This window comes from Diuraphis noxia, unplaced genomic scaffold, assembly GCF_037042655.1.
Source record: "Diuraphis noxia isolate RWA-SAM2 unplaced genomic scaffold, SU_Dnox_SAM2 contig0003, whole genome shotgun sequence".
In the NCBI taxonomy this organism is placed as follows: Eukaryota; Metazoa; Arthropoda; class Insecta; order Hemiptera; family Aphididae; genus Diuraphis; species Diuraphis noxia.
In genome coordinates, this window is record NW_028301713.1 from 44,316,089 (window position 1) to 44,339,099 (window position 23,011).

A 23,011-nucleotide genomic window follows, 5' to 3' on the forward strand; every position below is an offset into this window, starting at 1 on the left:
TTAGAGGTATATATTATTATGTTGACAGATGGATAAACAAATTTACTCCACCAAAATTTTGCTTTTATCTGATATTTATAGGTTGAAATGGCAAATGATGCATAAATTATCAGTACATTTAAAGTATTGCTCGAGTGCCAAATACTTAGAAATATTTAAGCTCGAAAGTAAGCCTAAGTGTTTAATAACATAATTATTGCATATTTTACCAAACAATCGAAATAAAAATACTTAGATTAAAAACCAGTTAAGAACTTTGTATTTGGTAGTTTAGTATTTTGAAGGTGGATACTCAAGGTCCAATTGTAAATTTGTAATAGCATATTAAATAGACAATAAAGTGGCTTTCATTTATCTTTATATACTTAATAAATTATGCAATTAAAGTTTTTGATAGTCAAAAATCAGAGTTTAAACCAATTAATTATTTAAGAAAAATATGGGGTTGAACATATACTATTAGGGTGAATCACTCTATATATTATACTATTATTAGTATTATTACTATTTTATATCTGATTAGTTATTTATTTTTTTAATATATCGCGTTATAAAAAATGATAATTTTCCTGAAATTATTTAAGTTACTGATTTAATATTATCATGGGTATCTTATTAATTTCAATTATTGTTCATACACAGATAAATATCTGCGATGAAAGTGGGCCGAAGATATTTTGAACTCATGGTTTCTGTGATCAATCCATCGTCGGATCTATACCATCACAGTCCTTTAGCGCCTTTAGCGTCATTCGACTCACCTGGTTCTGGGATCGAATCGACCAGTACACAATCGGAAAAGAATTTCCCGTTCAAAGACTTCATACTAAATGATGTTTGTATTAATATAACTAACCCTAATAATTTCAAGAAATATGTGTGTTAATTATTTTTTTGTTATTTCTTTTTACAGAAATGGAGACGTTTATTTGATAAAGTAAGTGCGTCATGGGCGATGACGAATCACGGACAAAATCCGTAATATTATAGTAAAGTTTATGTTTTTCTTCTTCGCGTATTATTTTTGTAGTACGATCCTGAAGGTTTTGGCGAAATTCCGTGGAATGATTTCTTGATGTTATTAAATTCGTCGGATTTCGTGAAATCTATATCACAGGAGAAACGCGATATCCTCCTTGAACGAGCTCGCCAATCAAACACGTCTGCGATAACTTTTCAAGATTTCGTCAACATCGTAAGTCTTTTATAAAACGCTATTATAGTAATTTATTATATAGTATAAGATTATATTAGAAACCAGTTGGTTATAATAATATATGTAAATCCAAACGAAACATTTTTGAAAAAAATCGTTAATCATATTATAGTTATGTCGGAAATCACCGATTTACCTATATTTAATATATATACATAGATATATATATAGAGGACAACTGTCTTAATTGTTAGTACTTATTTACTTCGTGTTGTGGATTATGAAATAATAATAATTTGATACACCTCTATTAAAGGTTTGAACACGCATAATTTGGCGGTTTAAAAACACATATTTTATAGCCCGCAGTGGTGTGAAAGAGTAGCGTGTCCGTCTGGGGTGCGGTAAGCGAGGCAAGTTTCCGATAAAAAAAAAAACATCACACGTCATACCCGTTCAGGTCGTGCACTACGACAAAGGCTCGTAGGCTAACTATATATACCTATTATATTAGATACGCCTGTTATAATATATTATGTTTTTCATTAATTTTTAGAATATATACGCGTCCTCCTCGGCTCCTCGTATATATTATATCGTGTCAAGATGTTGTGACTTTATGACGTGTCCGCCGCCGCCACTCTGCCTGCTCCGTTGCCGTTGCGTACCTATATTAATAATAATATATATATATATATATAATAATAATAATAAATAATAATAATATAATATGGTACATTCAATTAGGAAGATCTCCTACCGCAGTGGCGGCGGAAACCCAACAACGATAATCACCACTGGTACCGCCCGCGTAATGAATGTGATTCGTCTGACCACCAAAGAGACCGCCGCCGCCACCGTGTCGTGTTTATAATAACCTCTGTGCGTCTGTGTCGGTGTGTATTTTATCGGTGTGTGAGCGTATATATACAGATGTGTTGGCGTACAATATCATGTGAGAAACATCGGAGACGTTATAATAATATAATCGGCGTATACATCCGATTTAGATTGTAATATTTTATATTATTATTATAGGCGGCGGTAGGTTCGAACTGTAATAGACAATAATAACGTGTATCCAAGTCAAAAAATTTTAAATACATATACATTAATACAATATGTCATAATCGTATCGTTATTGCAGGGCCGCTGCCACCCCATCTCTTTTACGGCCCTTCATCGCGTTTATGGAATTTCTATCGAGGATAAATACACCGTCATATTGTATTATATTTTAATATATACGCGCGTACGGAATGTATAAACGTGAGAAAATATTTGAAACGACAAAACAGTTCTCGGAGATTAAAAAAAAACATATTTATTTTTACAATTCAATTATAAAATACAATAAGCTTGTATATAAGTGTGTATACTTTTTAATGCGATTTAAATTTACTTTTGATGACTTGATGTCATGAAATAAGTTGTATAGTTTTGCAAATCTACGTATTATATAATTTATTACTTCCTAGGTACTTGATTGGTATAGGTAGTATATCTGAATGTTTAATGGTCAGAATAGCTGATAAAATCGATATTTATTAAATGGTCGCAGTTATTTTTGCATTTTCAATATATTTATTCATTGTCGTAATGAGTTATGTTTGTGAAAAATTTCTGATTTTTTACTAAAATATAAATATTTCAAATAAAATTATTCTTTATTGAATCATACAGGTATACCGACTCAAATTGCATATTAATGGGGGAGGGTGAATAACTACCCCCAAGACGCTTTTTATTCTCATGCAACAATATTTGGATATTCAGCATAATATTTAAGATATAAAATATCAACTTATAGGGTGTTAACAATAACTATTTTAAGGTGAGATTTTTAATATATTCCCCCCCTTCCCCCAGAAAAAAATGGTTCACAGGGAAATCACATTTAAGCCATTGTAAAGACTGATAAACAATATTATTTTATGAAACAAAAGGATAGAGGGAAAATAGATAATTGCTCTGCTGTACAGTACCTATAGGTATATCGATACAACTGTACTTTGCCAATCATCATTGAAAATTAAGTCATTATAATGTTATTGTTAAATTTGAATGCTATGATACGTTTATTTAATTAATTGATATACAATATCAAATGTTAAAACAAATATTGCTCTGTTCAGAATCTAAAATTATAATTTAAAAAAGTTTGGACTATATCAATACATTTTTTGAGTTTGAACATAATATCATAATTGAGTGCGTGTGTTCAGACCACTTTGTAAGTTGTTTTTACACAATCATCGTCCATATAAATTATATTATTACGTGTGGTATCCTTTTTTTATATAATGCATGTGACTTAGTAATCTATAATAACATATATTCTTCAACCTCAACGTATGTTTAGTTTGATAGAGAGCTCTGAACTCATGTTATTTGTAAGTTTTAACATTTAAGTGTATAGTATTATAAGTACCTAATAGATACCCATAATATATTATTTTTGTTCGCAAACAAAAAAACAGGTCATTGTTTTCTATTCAATTTTTATTATAAGTTTTATGAAAAACTCCTACGATTAATTATTGTTTTACAGTCTTCTTGACTTCATTTTGGTTGTTAAAATTAAAACACGTAATACGTATTCCTCCTTTTCAATAATAAGAGAAGTTACAAAATAAATAATTTTGTGGGTAATATTATATCATGCGGAGAGTAAAATATTTACTAGAGGTTGAGAATCGCCTACGATTTATGATTAAAATAAGTACTATAAACATTTTTATGACTGTAATTTTTTTTTTTTTTTTTATGAATATCAGAAATCTTTCAATGTTTATTTTGTTTCTTTCTAAATTACGTATATTTATTATTATTCTTGTATTTGACTGAATTGTGCATGTAATTTATTTTATGATAACCTAAGTTAATGTGTTCTTATTAATAAAATAATAGGTACACTATTATATTTTTTCATAAACTACCGCAAAACTTTGTTGTTTCAACACTGCATAGACATTTTGAAATACTTTTATTAATTAATAAAATGTCAAAAGGTAAAATTCGATAATTTTCTTATCCCTTATAATATATACTATATTTATTTTAAATAATATACTAATATACTAAAAAAAAAGGTATGATTTCACGATTTTGTAATATTAAATAATTACGGACGATTATCACCATAGAAACGAATAAAATTAAATAAAAGAGATTCCCTCGTCCGCTCAGAATCGTTTTTTATCGAATGCAATCATTGCATTCAAATCGAATACAGTAAAATTACACTCTCTGAGGACCAAAGGGACGATGGGCAAACATCCACCACCGAAATGTTTACCTACCTACTTATTTTTTATATCAAATTTGACAGCAGTCTCTAAAAAAAATATACTTAGATACCTTATTTTATTTTTAGCGTTTCATTTAAAATTATATAAAACTCTTATTTTTTTTTTTAGCTTGATCTTGAAATCGTAAACATTTAATTTTTAAATATAAAATGATATACCTAATTTTTAAATACAATTTGAACATATGTCAAAAATAGTACCTATTACATTATATGCAGTTAATTTTTATCATAATTTATTTTCATATTTCATTTTAGATGTAAGTTTTTATAAATTTAAAATTATAATATTTTAATCTTAGTTTGTTGAACATTCAATTTTCTAATATAATTTATATAATTGTTCTATATGTAAGTGTTTTTTACAGATCACCTAAAATTATTTTTTATAAATTGTTGCAATAAGCCATTTATGTCATTTCTATATCAACTATAATGTGTATATTATTAATATTAATATTAATATTATATTATCAATATAATGTATTATTCAAGCCATTCTGATTTCAGAGTATTAAAAATATAATTTATTGCTCCTCTTAGCGTGTCAAAACGATGTCTATGAGTTAAAAACTAAAAGCGTTCACAGCTTCACGGTTATTTTCCCAAACGATATTTATAGATCATTCGATACGGTCAACGAAAAAAAAAGTAATAGACATTTATTGGTCCTTGTCGAGAAGCACCCACGTAACCTTGTCGGTATCACCAGTGCGGTGTAAACACTGACATATTATTTTATACTCAAAGGTCAACCTTAATTTTCGCCCCTATATTATAGTCTGGTGCACGCATACGCACGTATGGATATATATGAGCGTGTGTATGTGTTTTTTTGTGGTCGTTTGATTTACGATCCTCATACCTGCTGTCCAAACCAGATAAAAAGTCGGTGGGCACGTGAGAAGAAGAAAAAGTAACACAACAGTTAAAAAAAAAAACATTACGTTGGGATATTAAAACGTCGAATTGAATTTCCATACAACCGTCGTGTAGCGCCCAATAATATTCTTCTACTCTTATCTGACAGAAAATATCGCGTTTATATCATAAAATATGGCTTTAAACCGACCAAAACGATCTACCGGTGGCGGTGAGCAAGTGTTTATTTTATTGACCGCCACTTAACGGGACCGAAGCTGGTCGCTCTCTGCACCCACTTAAGAAGAAGAAGACGAGGTCCATACGATGCACGTCGACGGAGGCGTCTGCCGGCTATAATATACACACACGTTGTATAATATTATTGTCGAATTAATTAACTTGAATACTGCGTGTGTGTGAGAGTGTGTGATCGACAGTGATACGCATATTATTTTTATATTATAATGTATTGTGTACAAATGCCACCAGCACATCGTGTTCTCATAACACAGCTGATAGGTACTACAGAGTACGAAGCAAAAAATAATAGTTGTAAACTTTTAAGTGAGAATAGTGAAAATAACTCACACTTAAGTAGGTACAATGAAAACTTTGTTCATACGAACAACATTTTATTCTCAACGTGGGGAAAGTAATTAACAATACATTTAATATCATTGATTAAATATATTTACTGATACTATAATATTATGCTATATTAGTTAATGTTAATCTGTAGATATTAACATTATTAACTATTATGTTTGCGATAATAATATGAAAAATACTATTGTTTTTTATGGTTTGTGAACGAAATTATAATTCTTAGTAGGTGAAACGTACAAACCTTTTGCTTTTGACATATTTTAATTAACCAATTAATCTTAGTATAACATTTTTAATCGTATAATGACTTCCTAATTTATTATGATAACAGATATTAGTAAATTTATTAAATGTATTAATTTTAATTAGTTACTTTTCAAGATTAAAATTCTACAATAGGATTTCTAATTAACTACTAAATTACGCTAATTAAATAAATCATAAGATGAGAATTAATTAGAATATTCAAACAGAATTGAAAAATGGAATTATATACTCATGTCTGACTCATATAATATTATTATTACACCACTACGGGCTCTATAATATTTAATATTTATATTGTTCATATAGGTACCTACGTATATTGATAAATTATATAGGTGCTAATTCAGAAGAACACATATTGACGATTCGTATAATAGGCATACTTTTTACATTTTATAATGTTGTCTACTCCGTACAAATTTATTGTTCAGCAGTTCTATTATTATACAGTACCTAAGCTTAGGAGTGAATTGGCCTATTATGATATGTATATAGAAACGAAATAGTTATAACTTTATTTATGTTTTCTTATAGATTTTAATTATTAAATGAGACGAGAATTTTTATTAAGACTATATTTAGTATCTATAAAGTGGAAGAAAAAAAAGTTGATAATATATTACATATTTGTCTAACTAGGTTTATAGTCGTAAAAATATCAATAATTTGTACTTAAACATTATATTATTCAACTATATATGAATAAATGTATATTATTAATATCTAGTTACCTATATTTATAATATTATAATATTACAATCTTTTAATCTATATAAATAAAATTATATTTAGTGTTAATATTATCATACTCGGTGCCTTAATATTCTTACAAAATGAAACCAAAGAATATTTATCAACTAACTCAAAAGTCATAACATATTAATTTTTCACATAACACATTTAAATATTAAAACTAATTTTGCATGAAAAAAATAAGCATCAATATTTTGTCATGATTCAATATCTACAAATATTGAAATATAATAAATTTATTAACTTATTTTATTTTATTGCAAAATCAATTCCCATTGTTAACTGAAAAAACGTGTTACGTATTTACACTGAATTACTGTAGTTGAAATCCAATAAAGTTTTTTTTTTTTAATGAATACTTCATTACCTACGTGTCTTGTAGATTAAAGCTATTCTATTATAGGTTATATTATCGTGAATTAACTGAGGCGAATTTATAGTTGCTTAATGTTATTTATTTTCATTTAAACATAAATTCAATAATCTATTATCAAGGCATAACATTTTCAAAAAAATTTAAAAATTTGTTCTAATATTCAAATAACGAATAAAGATAATAATTTGTACTGGTTTTTATACTTAATAAACTATAAATTTTATATTTTTGATTTTTAAATTTTCAACAGTTACAAACACAGACGACTTTTGAAAAATTTCGGATTACCGAGAATTTGAATTGCCGAGTGGCTTAAAATATCAAAACAGCAAGTAAATAATTCAAATTACTGAGTTATAAAAATAATTCTGTATCTATATGATAATAATTTAATAGTTATCGGAAATATAATAATATATATATATATAAATATATAAGTATAATAAACTAAATAATTTATACGCAATTTTAAGATAAACTATGATTATAAAGATAGCGCAGATTTGTATGCATTTTTATATTTATTCTGGTTGATCGTATAATATGCTATATGAGGACAACATTTTTTTCATGACATAACGATCTAAAAAATGAAACTTTTTTAGCGTATATCTTTCTATTTTAAGAACTTATTTAAAAATTTTAATTGCATATTTCATCTTTTAGTGCATATTTCAATGTTTTTTAATTATGTTTTAGACATTTTTGAAAAATATAGTATAATAATATACGGAAATTTTTTTATATTTTTATAGTTTCATATCCAAATAAAGTAATAGGTATATTTGTAGGTATAAAATGGACGGTTGTCCCAAATATGACCTTAGATCAATAATTAGGAAAATAAAATACGTATACCTAGATAAGAAAATATTTTTAAATATATTGTACAAATTAAATTTAGTTTCGTTAATTTTATATGCATATTTTTATTTTTCGTGTATATATTTACGCATATTTGGTTGATTTTTAATGCATATAAATCCATGCTCTAATTTAAAAAAATACATTTTAGTGAATACTTTTTGCATTGCCGAGCGTTGAACATATCGAATCGTCAATTAGTATTGACGGCTATAGTTTTCCCTAAAATTGTACTAGGTACCTATATTACCGAGAGTATATCCAAATGCATTGACGCATTGCTTTTATTTGACTTACTGCAAGATTTTTAAGGGAACGATGAGCAATCACACCGACTTACCGAAAGTTTCGAATAATCAAAGGTCTGAATTATCGAGGGTTTGCTGTATTTGAATAGTATAGTTATAAGTTATAACTTACAGTTATTATAGGTAACATAGTTGCATTTTAAATTGGTGTTTTTTCTTTGTAACTAGACCTTTACGTAATGCTTCGGTCGTTAAAAAACCAATAATATATATATATATTATATATATGTATATTATAATATGACACATGTCTATATATGCCTATATACATGGCTGGCTGTCGTATTCAACAAAAAAAGACCAATAAAATACTGTATGAAAAGGACGGTTTAACAACAATATAAAAACGTCTGCGTTGTATACGGCGGTGGTAGTACCTGTTGGGCCAGAAGGAATTTTGCTTTCTCGTATACATCTGTTAGGGTTTCCGGTCAAATTGGCAGCTTCGGTATTCTTACTTATAATTCAATTTTCTATACACACAACAACGTCGGCGGCCGTCGGCGGCGTTTCTTTTCTTCACGAAATAATAATAATAATAAAAAAAATCCAACATTTCGGCGCTTATTATAAGGATTTCGGACAACAGTTCACAATGGTAAATAACAATAATAATATACGACCCTTGTGGCAGGACCAGTTTTTCTGCTACTTAAGCAGCCAGTTATATTATTGTCGATTATTATTGTTCATCATTATATAAAATGCTCTACTGGGAGACCAACAATTGTGTACCTATATATAATAATAATATAAAGTATACATTCGTTCCCTCAGATACGCGGCACAATGGTAAATCATAACAGTCGGGCCACCCCAATTTACAAAAATAAATACCCTGCCTCCCTTATTAATCATTACCACACATATAGTCGTCGCTGTAGTCGTTCCTTTAGATCTATTATTCGTATTATAGTTACCTACCTATATTACCGTATTGTATGCAAAGCGTATTATTTTACGTTTAACAACTTTCTAAACTGACTGAAATATGGAGAGGAAAAAATATACTAATTTGTACACGTCTTTGATGTAGGTCTCACTCTATTTCTCTCGCACACTCTCATTTTCTTACTTGCCACAGTCATCTCGCTTACATATTATTACTAGCTCTCGCTGCAGTTGTTTTCTTCTCTTTTTCATCTTCGTGTTTACGTATCCAAGCGTGTGGAGTTGTTCGCGTTCAGTAATTAATTAAATAAACTGATTTATTTAAATGACGAAAGCGTGGAAACAACCAACACGGTGGGGTTATATTATATTATTACTATTATTACTATTTTACGTGTATACTACAATATACAGACCTCCCGCGTAATGACTATATTATGACTAATGCGAACAAATACTCCGTTGGCACGTATTACAAGCACTGGGTATATCATTTGGTTTACTTTTATACAAACTACGTATCAACGATATAACCAGGTATGCTGCGCGTGGGGCCGATGCTCAATTCAGCTGGAGGACATGTTGTAACGAGGTTTTCATTGGGGGCGGGGGACTTAAACTTAGAAAAAAATAACAGTTCTCTACTGCCTATTGAATATACCGTTTTTCTATTTTTTTTTACTCAATGCGAACAGTTTTTTTGTCTTTGAACAAATCAATCATGTTTTTGTCGAACTATTTGTAAATAATATACTATAATAATGTCTACTATATAGGTAATAATTACTAAATAGCGGTATCATTATTGGATAAACATAAAAAAAAATGGAGAACCTAACCGTCTCTAACTGTAGAAATAAAAAAATGTTTTATATTATTTTAATTCAACATCGATTGACTCACGTAATCTTGGTTAGAAGTGTGAAAAGGATTTAATTTTCAAAAAATATAAGCTTGGTTTAAAATAATTTGTTTCAAAGTTTAAAACATTTCTTTGGGGAACATAAAACATATTATATAAAGACAGATGCTATAACCTTTATACGATAAGTATTTAATTATTTTAATCATATTAAACTATGAATTAATTACGAAGTGTTGTATGTTTAATCATTGCGTTTCTAAATTGTATTTATTTATAGCGTTTTAAATTGTTTTAAAAAATGAGAGTTTTAATTATATACACCATAAATGTTTTAATCATGTCACTTTTAAATCTTTATTTAAAATATAGCAATTTAGATTAATATATAATTATTATTCAATGATACAATAAAATATAATTTATTTATTTATTAGATTCACTTAATCAGATTAAGCTGAAACAAATCACTCAAACAAACAACAGTCACTTTAATAATTCACATTTACAAATCCTATTAAAAAGTATAGTATCGATTTAGGTGTATTTTTTATCCATATTTTAACTTTCCAAACCGGTTGGGTAGGAGGCGTTTATACAAAATAATGATCAGATAAAATAATGGGATTGTTTGAAGAAAGATAGGTACATGAAAGAACCTCTAATCGAGGATATCACGGCGGGTGATGAAGAGACGAGTTATAGAAAGAACCCTATAGATTATGGTGACAAATAAAGGGTCCAAACACAAAATAACACTTAGTTTTAATATGAGCTATATGTCAAAAGCGCCTCCCACATTGTCGTGAGGTCAACTTATATAATTTAGTGGCTTTGTGTGTTAACTAAAACGTGTAAAAAGTGGCAAAATTCCTTTTTTTTCAGATAACATCTGTACCTACATTGTATTATATTAATGTAATCACTATATTATAAACTTTCATAAATCGATTCATAATTCAAAATAATTAATATGTATTGAAGTAATAGGTACTTATCAACATTTATACTTAGCTTGAGAGTTAAAAGTTAATACTTTTTATTCGATGTGTATTAACTAAAGATGTATTAAAATTGCATGAAATGTATGGCTGAATGCGTTGTTTAAAATAATTTTTGGTTATATCTATCTATTTGTTTTATTTTTATTTTTATTTTTATTACTATCTATTACCTCAGTTGTTCTTATTTTTCTTTTTTGAAACAGATCGAATAAAACATTGTATAACAAACAAAAAAATAAAAATAATGTTCGTAATTTTAAATAAATATGTTTTAATAGTGATAGTAATAAATGAATTTTTGAGTTTAACTTTTAACAAGAATAATTGTTTAAATATACTACATGTTTTACCTTTTTTTTTTTATTGATCAAAGTACATCGACAACTAAGCCATTAGTAAAATATTTATTTTTTTGTTACCTTTTTGGTATTTTAAGTATACATTTTCTAGATTAAATTAAATTGTACAATTCTGTTTTTTTTTTAAGAATAAAATTAAGTTTTTTACATCCTTTGGGTTTGGTCAAAGTGCTTGACAGATTTGTTCGGATATATGAAATTGATTTCGATACTGGTTGTATTTTTGACATTCAGTGATAATGCGGTTGACGGTTAAAAGTACGCTGCATGACTCACATAGTGGAGGATCGTCTTTACTCATCAAGTTGCTGTGTGTTAAGTGTGTGTGGCCAATTCGGAGGCGGTTTATTATGGTTTCATCTTTTCTATTGAGTTCAGGATTTTTCCTGTTTTACCTTTATCTACATTATAATACCTAATTGTTATTTGCTATTTACTCTAAAATTTAATATTCGTTTTTTACACATCCTACCATCATTAATATTACTATTTTTAATTATGTGGATCGTCACTGCCAATGATTTGACGGACAACTGTTGACAGTGTAATTAATAACTTATTATTCTAATTAATCCACATTTGATAAACTTTGAATTTATACTTATTTCAATAATTTTATTATAATTAATAGATAGTTAAACTTTACTAGTTATATGTCATAAACTTTTTATTAAGAATAAACATACTGGTCGCCATAAAACATAATTAATAATAGGTATGTATTGAAAATTGGACGGTCCCTTCTTGGGAATAATCCAAACTTAATTTTGAGTTAAAAAAAAAAAAATTAAATAAATATTATTAAACCATAGAAAGTGTCATCAATAGGTGTCTCATTTTATCAAATTATTTTCCTGTGAATGTACTCTTATTATTATTTGGCTTCCCACAATAATATGGTTTAAAATGTAGTCAATAATTGTCAATATACAATTTATCAAAACACCAATCACATGTCCTGTAATTTATATAATATTATAATGTTCTTGTGGTAATGGCGCCTCGTGATGCTAGGTATCAACTAAATACTAATATACTTTATGTTTATGTATAGCACATTATTTGTACTCATTAGGCACCAACTCATATTATATAATTATTTACGGAACGTAATAATATTTCAATTTCATCTTCGACTGCACTCGACGTACATTATACATTATGCAGTACTATCATTACGTAAACTCGTGTATAATAAATAACATAAATGCGATCATCTATATGACTTAACAGTATACTTATTATAAGCACCGTAGTACAACTATAATACACAGTACACTGCAGTGAGCTGCCTATATGTCACAGAGACAAGTGGTACCTACACCACCGCCAATGACCCGCCACAACAAAACACACACACAAGAGCGAACTCCCAAACGTACCGGCAAATAACAGTGTTTAAATCACATCAGGCGAGCCGAACATTCGCTAACAAGGCTATAATCTTCGGTGAAAAAAAATCTTTCCTTCTTATTTTTTTTTCAGCTATATATTTATTTTATTTTGTTTTTCGTTATTTTATAGGTAGGTAGTATTACCTTCTCTCTCTCTATTTTTTTTTTTTTTACCGCGCTCGGTGTTCTCTTCCCCGTTTATCTTTCCATTCCCCCCGTCGAGCACTGGGCGTTTGGTGATTTTCTCTTGGTCGTCGTCGTAGTCGAAGACCGAAGTTGTCGTCGTCGTCGTACGCGTATGTATAGTCGTATTGGTGGACCACCCAATCCGGAGAGTGCCCACAGGCATAAGTAAACACCGCTAGACGACTTATAATAAACACATTACCGCCAATATATACATGTATATTAATATATAGTATTATAGAACGCCCGGGCTGTTACTTTTCTACAACACATACACTATATACGTGCATATATCTAATATATATGACGTACACTAAACATAATATATACACATATATAATTTATATGACTTTTTTTTGTAATTTTAGTCAACCGTCGTCTTGTTTTTATCACCTATTACTTATATGACAAGGAGGTGGGAACAAAATGCGTATAAAAAAAATTTACGATTGCTAATTTTTGTTACACTTGCGTGTAGTTAAACACGCGTGTTTGTTTTATTTTTCTAATTAAAATTTAGCGCCATTGTCAAATTATGGTGAAAGTTTGTAGTTTTTCGTACTATCATTGATTAAAAATAGTTATTACTCCCGTATGCCTAGGTACGTTAATTTTGAACCATGTCCGATGGTTGATTTATACAATAATATTGAAGTGGATAATTACATTGGTGGATGTTATAAATAAGAATTAATAATTTAAATGTGTATCTTATTATGAATTACATTTATAGATTTTAGATTAAGTCTGGTTATGCATTATTTATTTAGTTATATATAATTTTGATAGGCCGGTCAGGCCCAAGTGGCAAGTACTTAAGAAGTATAACAAAAATCATTCATAGATATTAAAACTATAAATTAAAAACATAAAGATAAATAACACAGTAACAAAATTATGAAATAAAATTAAACTACACTACGTTTTAAATAAATTAAAGTTTGATGAGATAAAAAAATCAATATTTAAACTCATTAGCAAATTACATTGATATATTTCTGCATACTGGAAGAGTTCAAGAATTGTTAGCATAATAGTTCGTTAGTTTGTTACTTCTATATTCATACAAAATGTATTTTTAGTTTGAATGCTATACGTATAAGAACATGAAAAGAAAATCAACACAATCCATCAGGACAATCATTTTTACCGGAAAAAAGTTTGTGTGCAAAGTATAAGTACAGGAGAGTAAGAAGAGTGCAGATCATTATTGGTATGGTACATAATATGCATAAAAGGAAGCGCAAAAATGTTTGCTAATTCAATTTCAATTTCTAGCCCATTTGGAATGGTGGTTATATAATTGAGCCATATTCATCACGAATAGAACGTATCAATGAAAATGTATGGATAAAGGATTTTAAGGTATTCTTTAAGGAATCAATGCATAAGTATATAAACATCAGTTGTCACAATTCCGAATATAAAACCTAGAATTGTTTTGGTTCTGATAAGAATATTGTGAATTTGTGACGATAAAAATAAGTTTAGGATCGAACAAATTACCTGTAGATAGGTCCTCGACAAGACTCATAGTCCGATGTATTTTTACTAATACTTGATACTTCTCTTTTATGACTATTAAGTGTTACGCTAGTATAATAAGTTAATAATATAATTAATATTTTGACAACGATTAATAGGCAAAAATCTGAACATAATATTAAACCTAACAAGTTTTTATCGATGTTAAAGGGATAATTTATAAATAAAATAATTGATTCAATGAATGTTAATAGAATCAATTTATTAATTTTTAACTGTTGACAGATTCTAAATTTTTTCGCATCACATAAAAATATAGCTACCTATAACAGTTACATTTTAAGAACCAAAAGAATATATAATATAATAATAGGTATAAGTAAAAATTGAAATTAAATACTAATGAACATTCTTTTTATTACCTATGTTAAACAGCTAATTTTATTTTTATAATTATAAATATTTTTATACCTATTTATATCATATTGTGTATAGTAAATTTAATTATACTTCAAAGTTGTTTTTTTAGATATTATAATTTACAATGAATCAATTTATTATTATGTTTTATTAACTTGATATATTATGCTGTCGATTTTATTAACGCTCCGCTACGGTGGTCATTATTGGCCTTGTTCTTGTGTGTTCTGAACAAGTCGTGAACCTGGCACGATATGTCTCTTTTTAATATATTATAGTAAATAGTAATAAATAGATGCATATACTACCAAGTTTGAAGACCGTAAACGTAATCAAAATGTCTTATTTATATACCATTTATGTAAAAAGACTCAACTAATACAATAGAAGTTTTTTTAATAATGATACTTATTGTGATCGTTAAAAAACATTATATTATGTTAATGTTATGCTTTGTATAAAATAAATATATTATATTAAATATTTTAAACATTTACGGATTATAGGATTATAAAAATGGTTGATACCTATCTACTAACAAATGATCACCATTTTTATTCAAATAAAATATTGTGAAACTATTTGATATATTTATCAAACAACTATTTATATATTATAGTTTTTAAAAACTATACGATTAATAAAGTGCTAAATAATTTCGAAATTTTGTATAGTTGTGGAACATTTGGTAAACAAATACAAAAACATAATTAGTAATGATGAGTTGACAATAAAAATATTTTTAGTCGAATAGGTTATATAAGATAAGCAAAAACTTAATCTTACCTATATGTATAATAGTAAATATAATATAAAATAATTATAAATGAAAATTTAATATAATATTTTATATTTTCGGACTTGATGTCCAACGATAAAAAAGTGAACCTGAACTTTTCGTCCCCATACTTTTTAGTTGATAACTAATTAATTATTACCTATAAGTGATGATTTTTCTATGTAAACGTTACGAAAAAAAATACAAATAATGAAATAACTTTAGTATTTTAAATTGAAATGCCAAATTTATTTGGTATATTTTATTAAACTGTCTTTATTGATTTTAATATTTCATAAAATTTAAATAGGTAAATAGGTACCTATATATTATATATTTTAAAAACAATAATCCTTATACCCCCCCCCCCCCCCAATGGCCTATGTCACTGAGGGTACATTTTGTTAGTAATATAAAAGGTGTCCCAAGAGGATTTACCCATTGTGATATTTCCTGAGATAATAAATAAATCTGTTTTTAATTAGACTCCCATAGACCAGGGATTATTTTATTTTATTTCTTGGTAAAAAGTTTAATAAAATAATTTTTTAATTTTTGAAAAAAATAAAGATATCATCTATTTTATGGAGTTTATTTTGCTGAAAATATTGACTTTTTAACATTTTATTTTCATTAATCTCATGATTTTCAGTAATTTTTTTAGTTATTGGATAAAACGGCGAAAAACTGGTTTTTTATCCTGGTGGCGGTCCTCCTCAACGACTAATGGGACACTTGTATATATTTAAACTTTTTAGTTTATTTATTTCATTGACCATATAGCTGCTATAAAATATATTTCCATCTTATAATGTTAAAAATATACACACAAATCAATGTAATAATGCCGTTATAAAAATTATATATCGGGTAGGTAAGATATATTTTAGTTTGTTTCCTTTATTTTCGAAGGAAGGTAGTAGGTCTGCAACTGTCATCTATTCAAGTGAGTCAAGTACTTTAAAAAAAAATAAAAATACAGAAAAAGAACGGTCTGAAATGTTTGCTTAACGGTGTTGGGTATAAATTACTACCTATTATGTTTATTACTATATTGTGGGTGTCCGGGAAGCAGGATATTGTTATTATTGAAATTTTTTTTTACGACGAGAATATAAATAATTGTAGGTACCCAGATCCCTTAAAAAAATACCGAATTCCAGTTGTTTATATTAAAAGGAATAATCCAATTGTTCGATTAGGTCAGTTTTCAAGGCTAAATGCGCTTGAAAGGTACCTAAAAGTGTATAAAAGTGTCACGCTGTTCATCCATAAAAAAGATATTTTAAATTCAGTTACGGTAACGTTGCTATTACGATGCAGTAGCGACCGGCCACACGCAAAGAAATAATAATTGTTGCTGTGTAGACTCGACTACTCCAGTATTTTATATGGTATCTACACTACCACGAACGTATTTATATGTTTAGCTTATATCGGTCGTTTTTAATTCAATTTTAGATAATGCACGTCAGACTGGATCGATAATCGATCCGGCGCTGTTGACAAATTTTACATTCCAATGTTAATTAATTAATTTGTTCTTAGAAATCAGCGTGGAGAGCACTATAAGGCGTAAAAAGTGTCTTTATTGTCTACAACTGTCTACATAATATGCCGTCTGTACACACAATATATATTATATTTCAATAGTTGAATTGGAATTTTAAGTGCGTTTGATTGTAATACGTGATAAAGACATCAACGTTGTTACAGAATTTTGTTTTGTTGAAATAAAGAGGTGCCTACCTAATTATTTAACACGTACTTATCATCTACTTCTTTATTTAGCGTATGAAACTTAATACTTACTAAATGGAAGTTAAAAATAAAACATCCCATGAGTAATATTTTTGTATCAAAAGATTATTTTTTACCTGAACATGTTACATGGGTTCGAAATGAAAAGAACTACAATGTAGAAACAACAATAGTTACCCAATGAGTCACACACGACATACCGTTAGGTGTTGGCATTTTACAAAATCATTGTACGCAGAAATGTTACATCAGGTTGCAAAAAATGTATACCTACCAATGTATAAATAAGTGTAAATGTGTAGTACATTATGTTATCAACGATCCGGATTTCAGTTCCAGTTATGTTTATTTAAAAAACGTAATAACTATAATAACTAATAAATTACAAGGAAAATAAACACAATTCTGTATAATATATATAGCATCTCAAATATTGCACTTACAAGTTACAATGGTTTAAAAGAAATGTTGAGAGTTTTAATAAATAATTATATGATCGAGAAAACGCAATAACTACAATTTGTTATTTCTTCAATCTATTTAATATTTTATACGCGTACCTATAGGTTATATGTATACATATAATAGGAGAAGGGATTTTTTTTTCGATTAACTAACCGTTAAAGTGTGTACAAATTACAAAACGATTCATAGTATTCATACTTAATAACAAAGTTAAGATAATGGTCAAATAGATAATTAGATTTTATTACTAGGTTTAATGAAAGACGGGTCAAAACAAACATTTTCAATTAATTTGTGTATTTTTGTTTTTATTGTTTTTAAGTAAACATTTGAATATGAAATATATTTTATTTTTGTTTTAATAAAATAAGTGGGTATAAAACATGGAAAAAGTCACAGTAAAAAAGTCCTATGCTAGGAAAAAGTCTTATATATAGTACATTTTCTTTGATAAATACAATATTATCTATGTAATTGTTATTACAATGCAATTAACAATATAATATTTTAATCACACCTCTCTCTTATTTTATGACTTACTGGGACTTTTTCCGATTACTAAATAAACATAATAACATATATATTATAATGTTTATACTTATTATAATTTGCAATATGAACTCGTAGTTTGATTGATCGTTTCCAAGGTCTTATTATATTTATCATAAGAATTAAGAATTAGTACCATTATTCTGGGCTAAATGGGTATTATTATAATATATTGTTTTAGTCGAGAATCAAAAAAGAAAAAAAATATAAAATTCATATAACCTGTTCCTAATATATAATATATTTTAAAGGGTACCGCGAAAAAATAACCCCATAATATGAGTTTTTGCAAATTAATCTCAAATTAATCTCAAATCAATACAATCAAGCTCTACATCATACGAATTGAAAAATATAGTGAATTTTTTACCGTTCTTAACTGTTTATTATATTATAGAAATTGACAAATTGCATTGTATTCCACATTTATTATGAGAATTTTTTATTTATATATTATTATTGACATTGTATTACAAATTTATACTTTTTTACTTATAAATCATTTTTATTACAGCGTTATTTTTTCCGGGGTTATTTATTAGGCAAATCATTTTAAAGGTAATTGTTAGGAGTTAGAATTTACGTGGATAATATTATTGGATAGGTTGATAACATATAGTTTCACCGTGTCACTGTGACAGCAGACTTGGCCACTTGGGTATAGTGAGTATCTATAATATATAATGCATAACAAACAATTATTTTATTATGAATTTATTTCTTCTATATTATTCTGTAAGCAATTCATGAGGATCACCAATCTGTATCTAAAAGTTGGCATTAACCGAATTAGTTTTGACTTAAATTATCTTTGAAGTATAAATGCGATAGTAAATTATTGTTATGTCCGTCAAAATAGCACCGATACTTTGTCCGAATTACTTCAAACTTTGATCAAAGTGTTATTAGTTCCATCTTGACAGACGTAAAACACCTAAGATAAGAAAATAAAGAACGATACAATTAAGCGTATAAAGTGAAACGAAAAACAATTAGAAAATATCTTAACGAAGTAAACAATTGTTGACGTTGTTTCAATTTTACTTAATCGAAATGTCGAATCAATTGTTAAAAAAAGAAAAAAAATGTTTTTGTTGTTCTTATTTATGAATGTATCGTGACTACATACATATTTGGACATATGTCAATAGCATATAATATACGAGTATTAGCACACGCAGACGTTCACAACAAAACATTTTCGATCCGGTGGAGAATTATGAGTGCTGACCAACGACAATAATATTTTATTATTTAATAATCGACTCGTGTTTTTATTGACCATAAACAACGGGCAGCGCACTCGAGACGCACTTTTTGTTTTATATCTTAAATGATTTCGTCGACCTCTTAACAATAACTAACAATAGATTTTATCATGTCGTACATTATCGTAATTTAGCAGCATGATGTACAGAGTAATAATAATAATATTATAATATCGTAAATCGTGATTGCAATGAGCAGCCGGAGCAATTCAAGTAAGCGCTTGTTATGATATACAATATTCCCTCAAATATACCGCGATGGTGGTCGCCACGGCGTGTCTGCGGTCTAACGGCGAGCAATTTACAATACTGTTCGGCAACTGAGACGATCGTCCGATGGCTAGACGGTATATTATAATATTATATTATACCACATTTCCACATATTATGATATACATAGGAGGTACCACATAATATAGTAGGAATACAGCGCACACGTATTACAATATTGTAGCTTACAGAATACGTACCGCGGTAACGTTTCGGTCGTGAGCGGCGGCGGGGACAGGTGTTGTGCCGGTAATTACCGCGAACGAGCTCGGAAGCACCACCACCGGTACACTCATTAACGCGTGTTCCATCGTATTGTGACGGCGGTGGTGGCAGCGATCCAGCCCGCGTCAGTTTTCCGGCTGCCACCACCGTCTGGTATTCGTCGCACAGCGCCACCTCCTTTGTTTAAAGCCGCCGCCACGGTTGGCGAACAGGAGTCGCCGGGCCAGGTGCACAGTCGTTCATCTCTATATATCTATCTCGGCGCGCACGTCCGCAATACCGTTGACCCCGACACCGATTAGACTTTTCCGCCTCCGCCGCCGACTCGTTACACGGGCCCACTACTGCAGATTGTTTTACTTTTTATCACGTCCGTAATTATTATAGCACCGATTAAAATATTATTAATATAAGAGTATACCAAATGAAAATTCAAATATCCAATGTAGGTTATATATTAATATATTATATATATATATTATGTTATATTATATTATTTTATCAATGATTATACAATTTTACACTATAAATTATAATACACATCGTAAACATCACGAGTCTTTGTGTTTGACCGCAGTGGGTTACCCACATACAACATAAAAAACAGGACCCGTTTAGACCGAATATTATACGTAGAATTTAAATTTTACCTACCGCACTAATATTATAATAATTCTAACCACCAGTGGACACCTAATATTTTATTGCTTGGGAATATATACTATTTTGGACATTTTTAATCGGACGTTATATGAGTTATGGTCCCGAATAATTTATAGTTACATCTTACAAATACATAAAGTTAAATAAATTGTGCATTATATTGGTAGTCGCAGTACCAGACATATCACATATAGTCCCATAATAGTACCTTATAATGATGTAGTGTGTTGTATACTTGTATTGCCGCAAATAATATAATTTAATAAGTTTAAAATATTGATATTTTGTTGATTATTGATAAATTTTATTGTCTTCCCCGACGGAGTTTGCGTTGTGATGGTTAGTGTGCGCCCGGTGGAGTTATTCGGTAGAGTGCCTTCAGCAATGATATCCAAGCATCTAATGATGTTTTTGAGGTACTGACGATTTTTTGAGTGGCTCCGCCTCGAACTAAATTATGCTGTAACAATGTAACATACTAAAATAATCATTAATCACACTTGATCGCATTACAACAGGTAATTATCTAATGTTTATACAATTGTCAATTATACGACTACACATAACACCAAAATGCGCTTTTGGGCCGCTAGCTTATAAAGTTAAAAATAATCTACGACAGTGTCTCAATAGATCTATAATAATTGAGATGAATACAATTTACTGACATCTATGTATATTAATAGCGTTTTCCACCATACCACAGTGTATTGCAAAAAGGTGGCACTGATACAGTTCACTGATGACCGTCCTAGTTAGGGTTGCCTCTCCGAGTTTCAGTCGGATACACCGGTTTTACAAATAAATCTACGGGCTACGGGTTCAGTGAATTATTCTCCGGGTTATCGTAAAATTAGTTTTAATTTTTTCTAATATTTTCTGATATTGAAAATTTTAAAAAATGTAAAGTACGATTTTAAACTTAAATAAACATATTATTTTGTACTTTTTAACATCTAATAAAATATGTGATAAAATTAATTTTTTTTTCAAATTGTTATACCTTTTATTAATTATATTTTAATTTGTATCTGTTATACGTGTAGGTATATAAATAGTATAATTTTATTTAACTTTTTTTTTTTTACTTATCAGCCTATTTCGTCTCCGGGTCTGCCATCTTTCAAAGGTAGCAGCCACGGACTAAGATAAATATCCTAGTCCTAATGCGGGTTAGTGCAAGTGTAGATGTGAAAATGAAACATAAAATCATTAAAATCTATACTTATCACTGATATGTAAAGATAATAAAATATTTAATGGGTATTGAGCACGGTTTAAGATATATCTTAAACCGTGGTATTGAGGTACTTATCTATGCATTGAGTGCAATAAATTGGCGTATTGCATTGAGGTGAAACATACAAAAGTCCACTTAGTGCACATTAATCTTGCCGATGGAAAATCAAAATATGCACGGGTCCAGTCAGTGCAATGTGGAAAACGCTATAATATGGTATATTAAATTACAATAATTGCCTTAAAAATACTTAAACAAACTGCAAACCGCTTCTTCTACCAGAAGAACAATTTTTTGGTAATTATAATGACTCGCTGTTTGTTTTAATTTTATTGTAAATAATAGACAAAACTAATAAAAACTACTAAACCAGTTCCTGTTGATGCTTATTATCTTGCTATATGCATTTCATTACCAATTGTTACATTTTTAAGTATAATTTTAATCGTGATTATTCTTTTTATTATTAAAAAAATTCTGATCTATTTGTGTTTGCAGTTTTCTGCAGAGTTTAAATACATTTTAATTGAAAAAAAGTGCATCCAAAATTAAATCTTTTGCCAGTACCTACCCCTTATTATAAAAAATTTTCGATTCTCCAGCAGGCTCGTTTAAAATTCGTGCCAAAAAAGCAGTATCGCTTCTAAATTGCAATTTAATTTTTGAATTTCATTGATCACGATCAAT

The 23,011-nt window shown here is 28.5% G+C and overlaps 1 protein-coding gene across 1 annotated transcript in view; it reads left to right on the plus strand.

Moving 5' to 3' along the window:
- Positions 1-23,011, plus strand: part of LOC107174198 (rhomboid-related protein 2-like) — a 92,536-nt gene that overhangs the window by 14,310 nt on the left and 55,215 nt on the right. The window contains exons 2-4 of the mRNA XM_089225014.1: positions 643-835; positions 914-937; positions 1,031-1,195. Coding sequence (XP_089081140.1) covers positions 656-835; positions 914-937; positions 1,031-1,195 — 369 coding nt within the window. The 5' untranslated portion in view covers positions 643-655. The remainder of the gene's footprint in view (positions 1-642; positions 836-913; positions 938-1,030; positions 1,196-23,011) is intronic.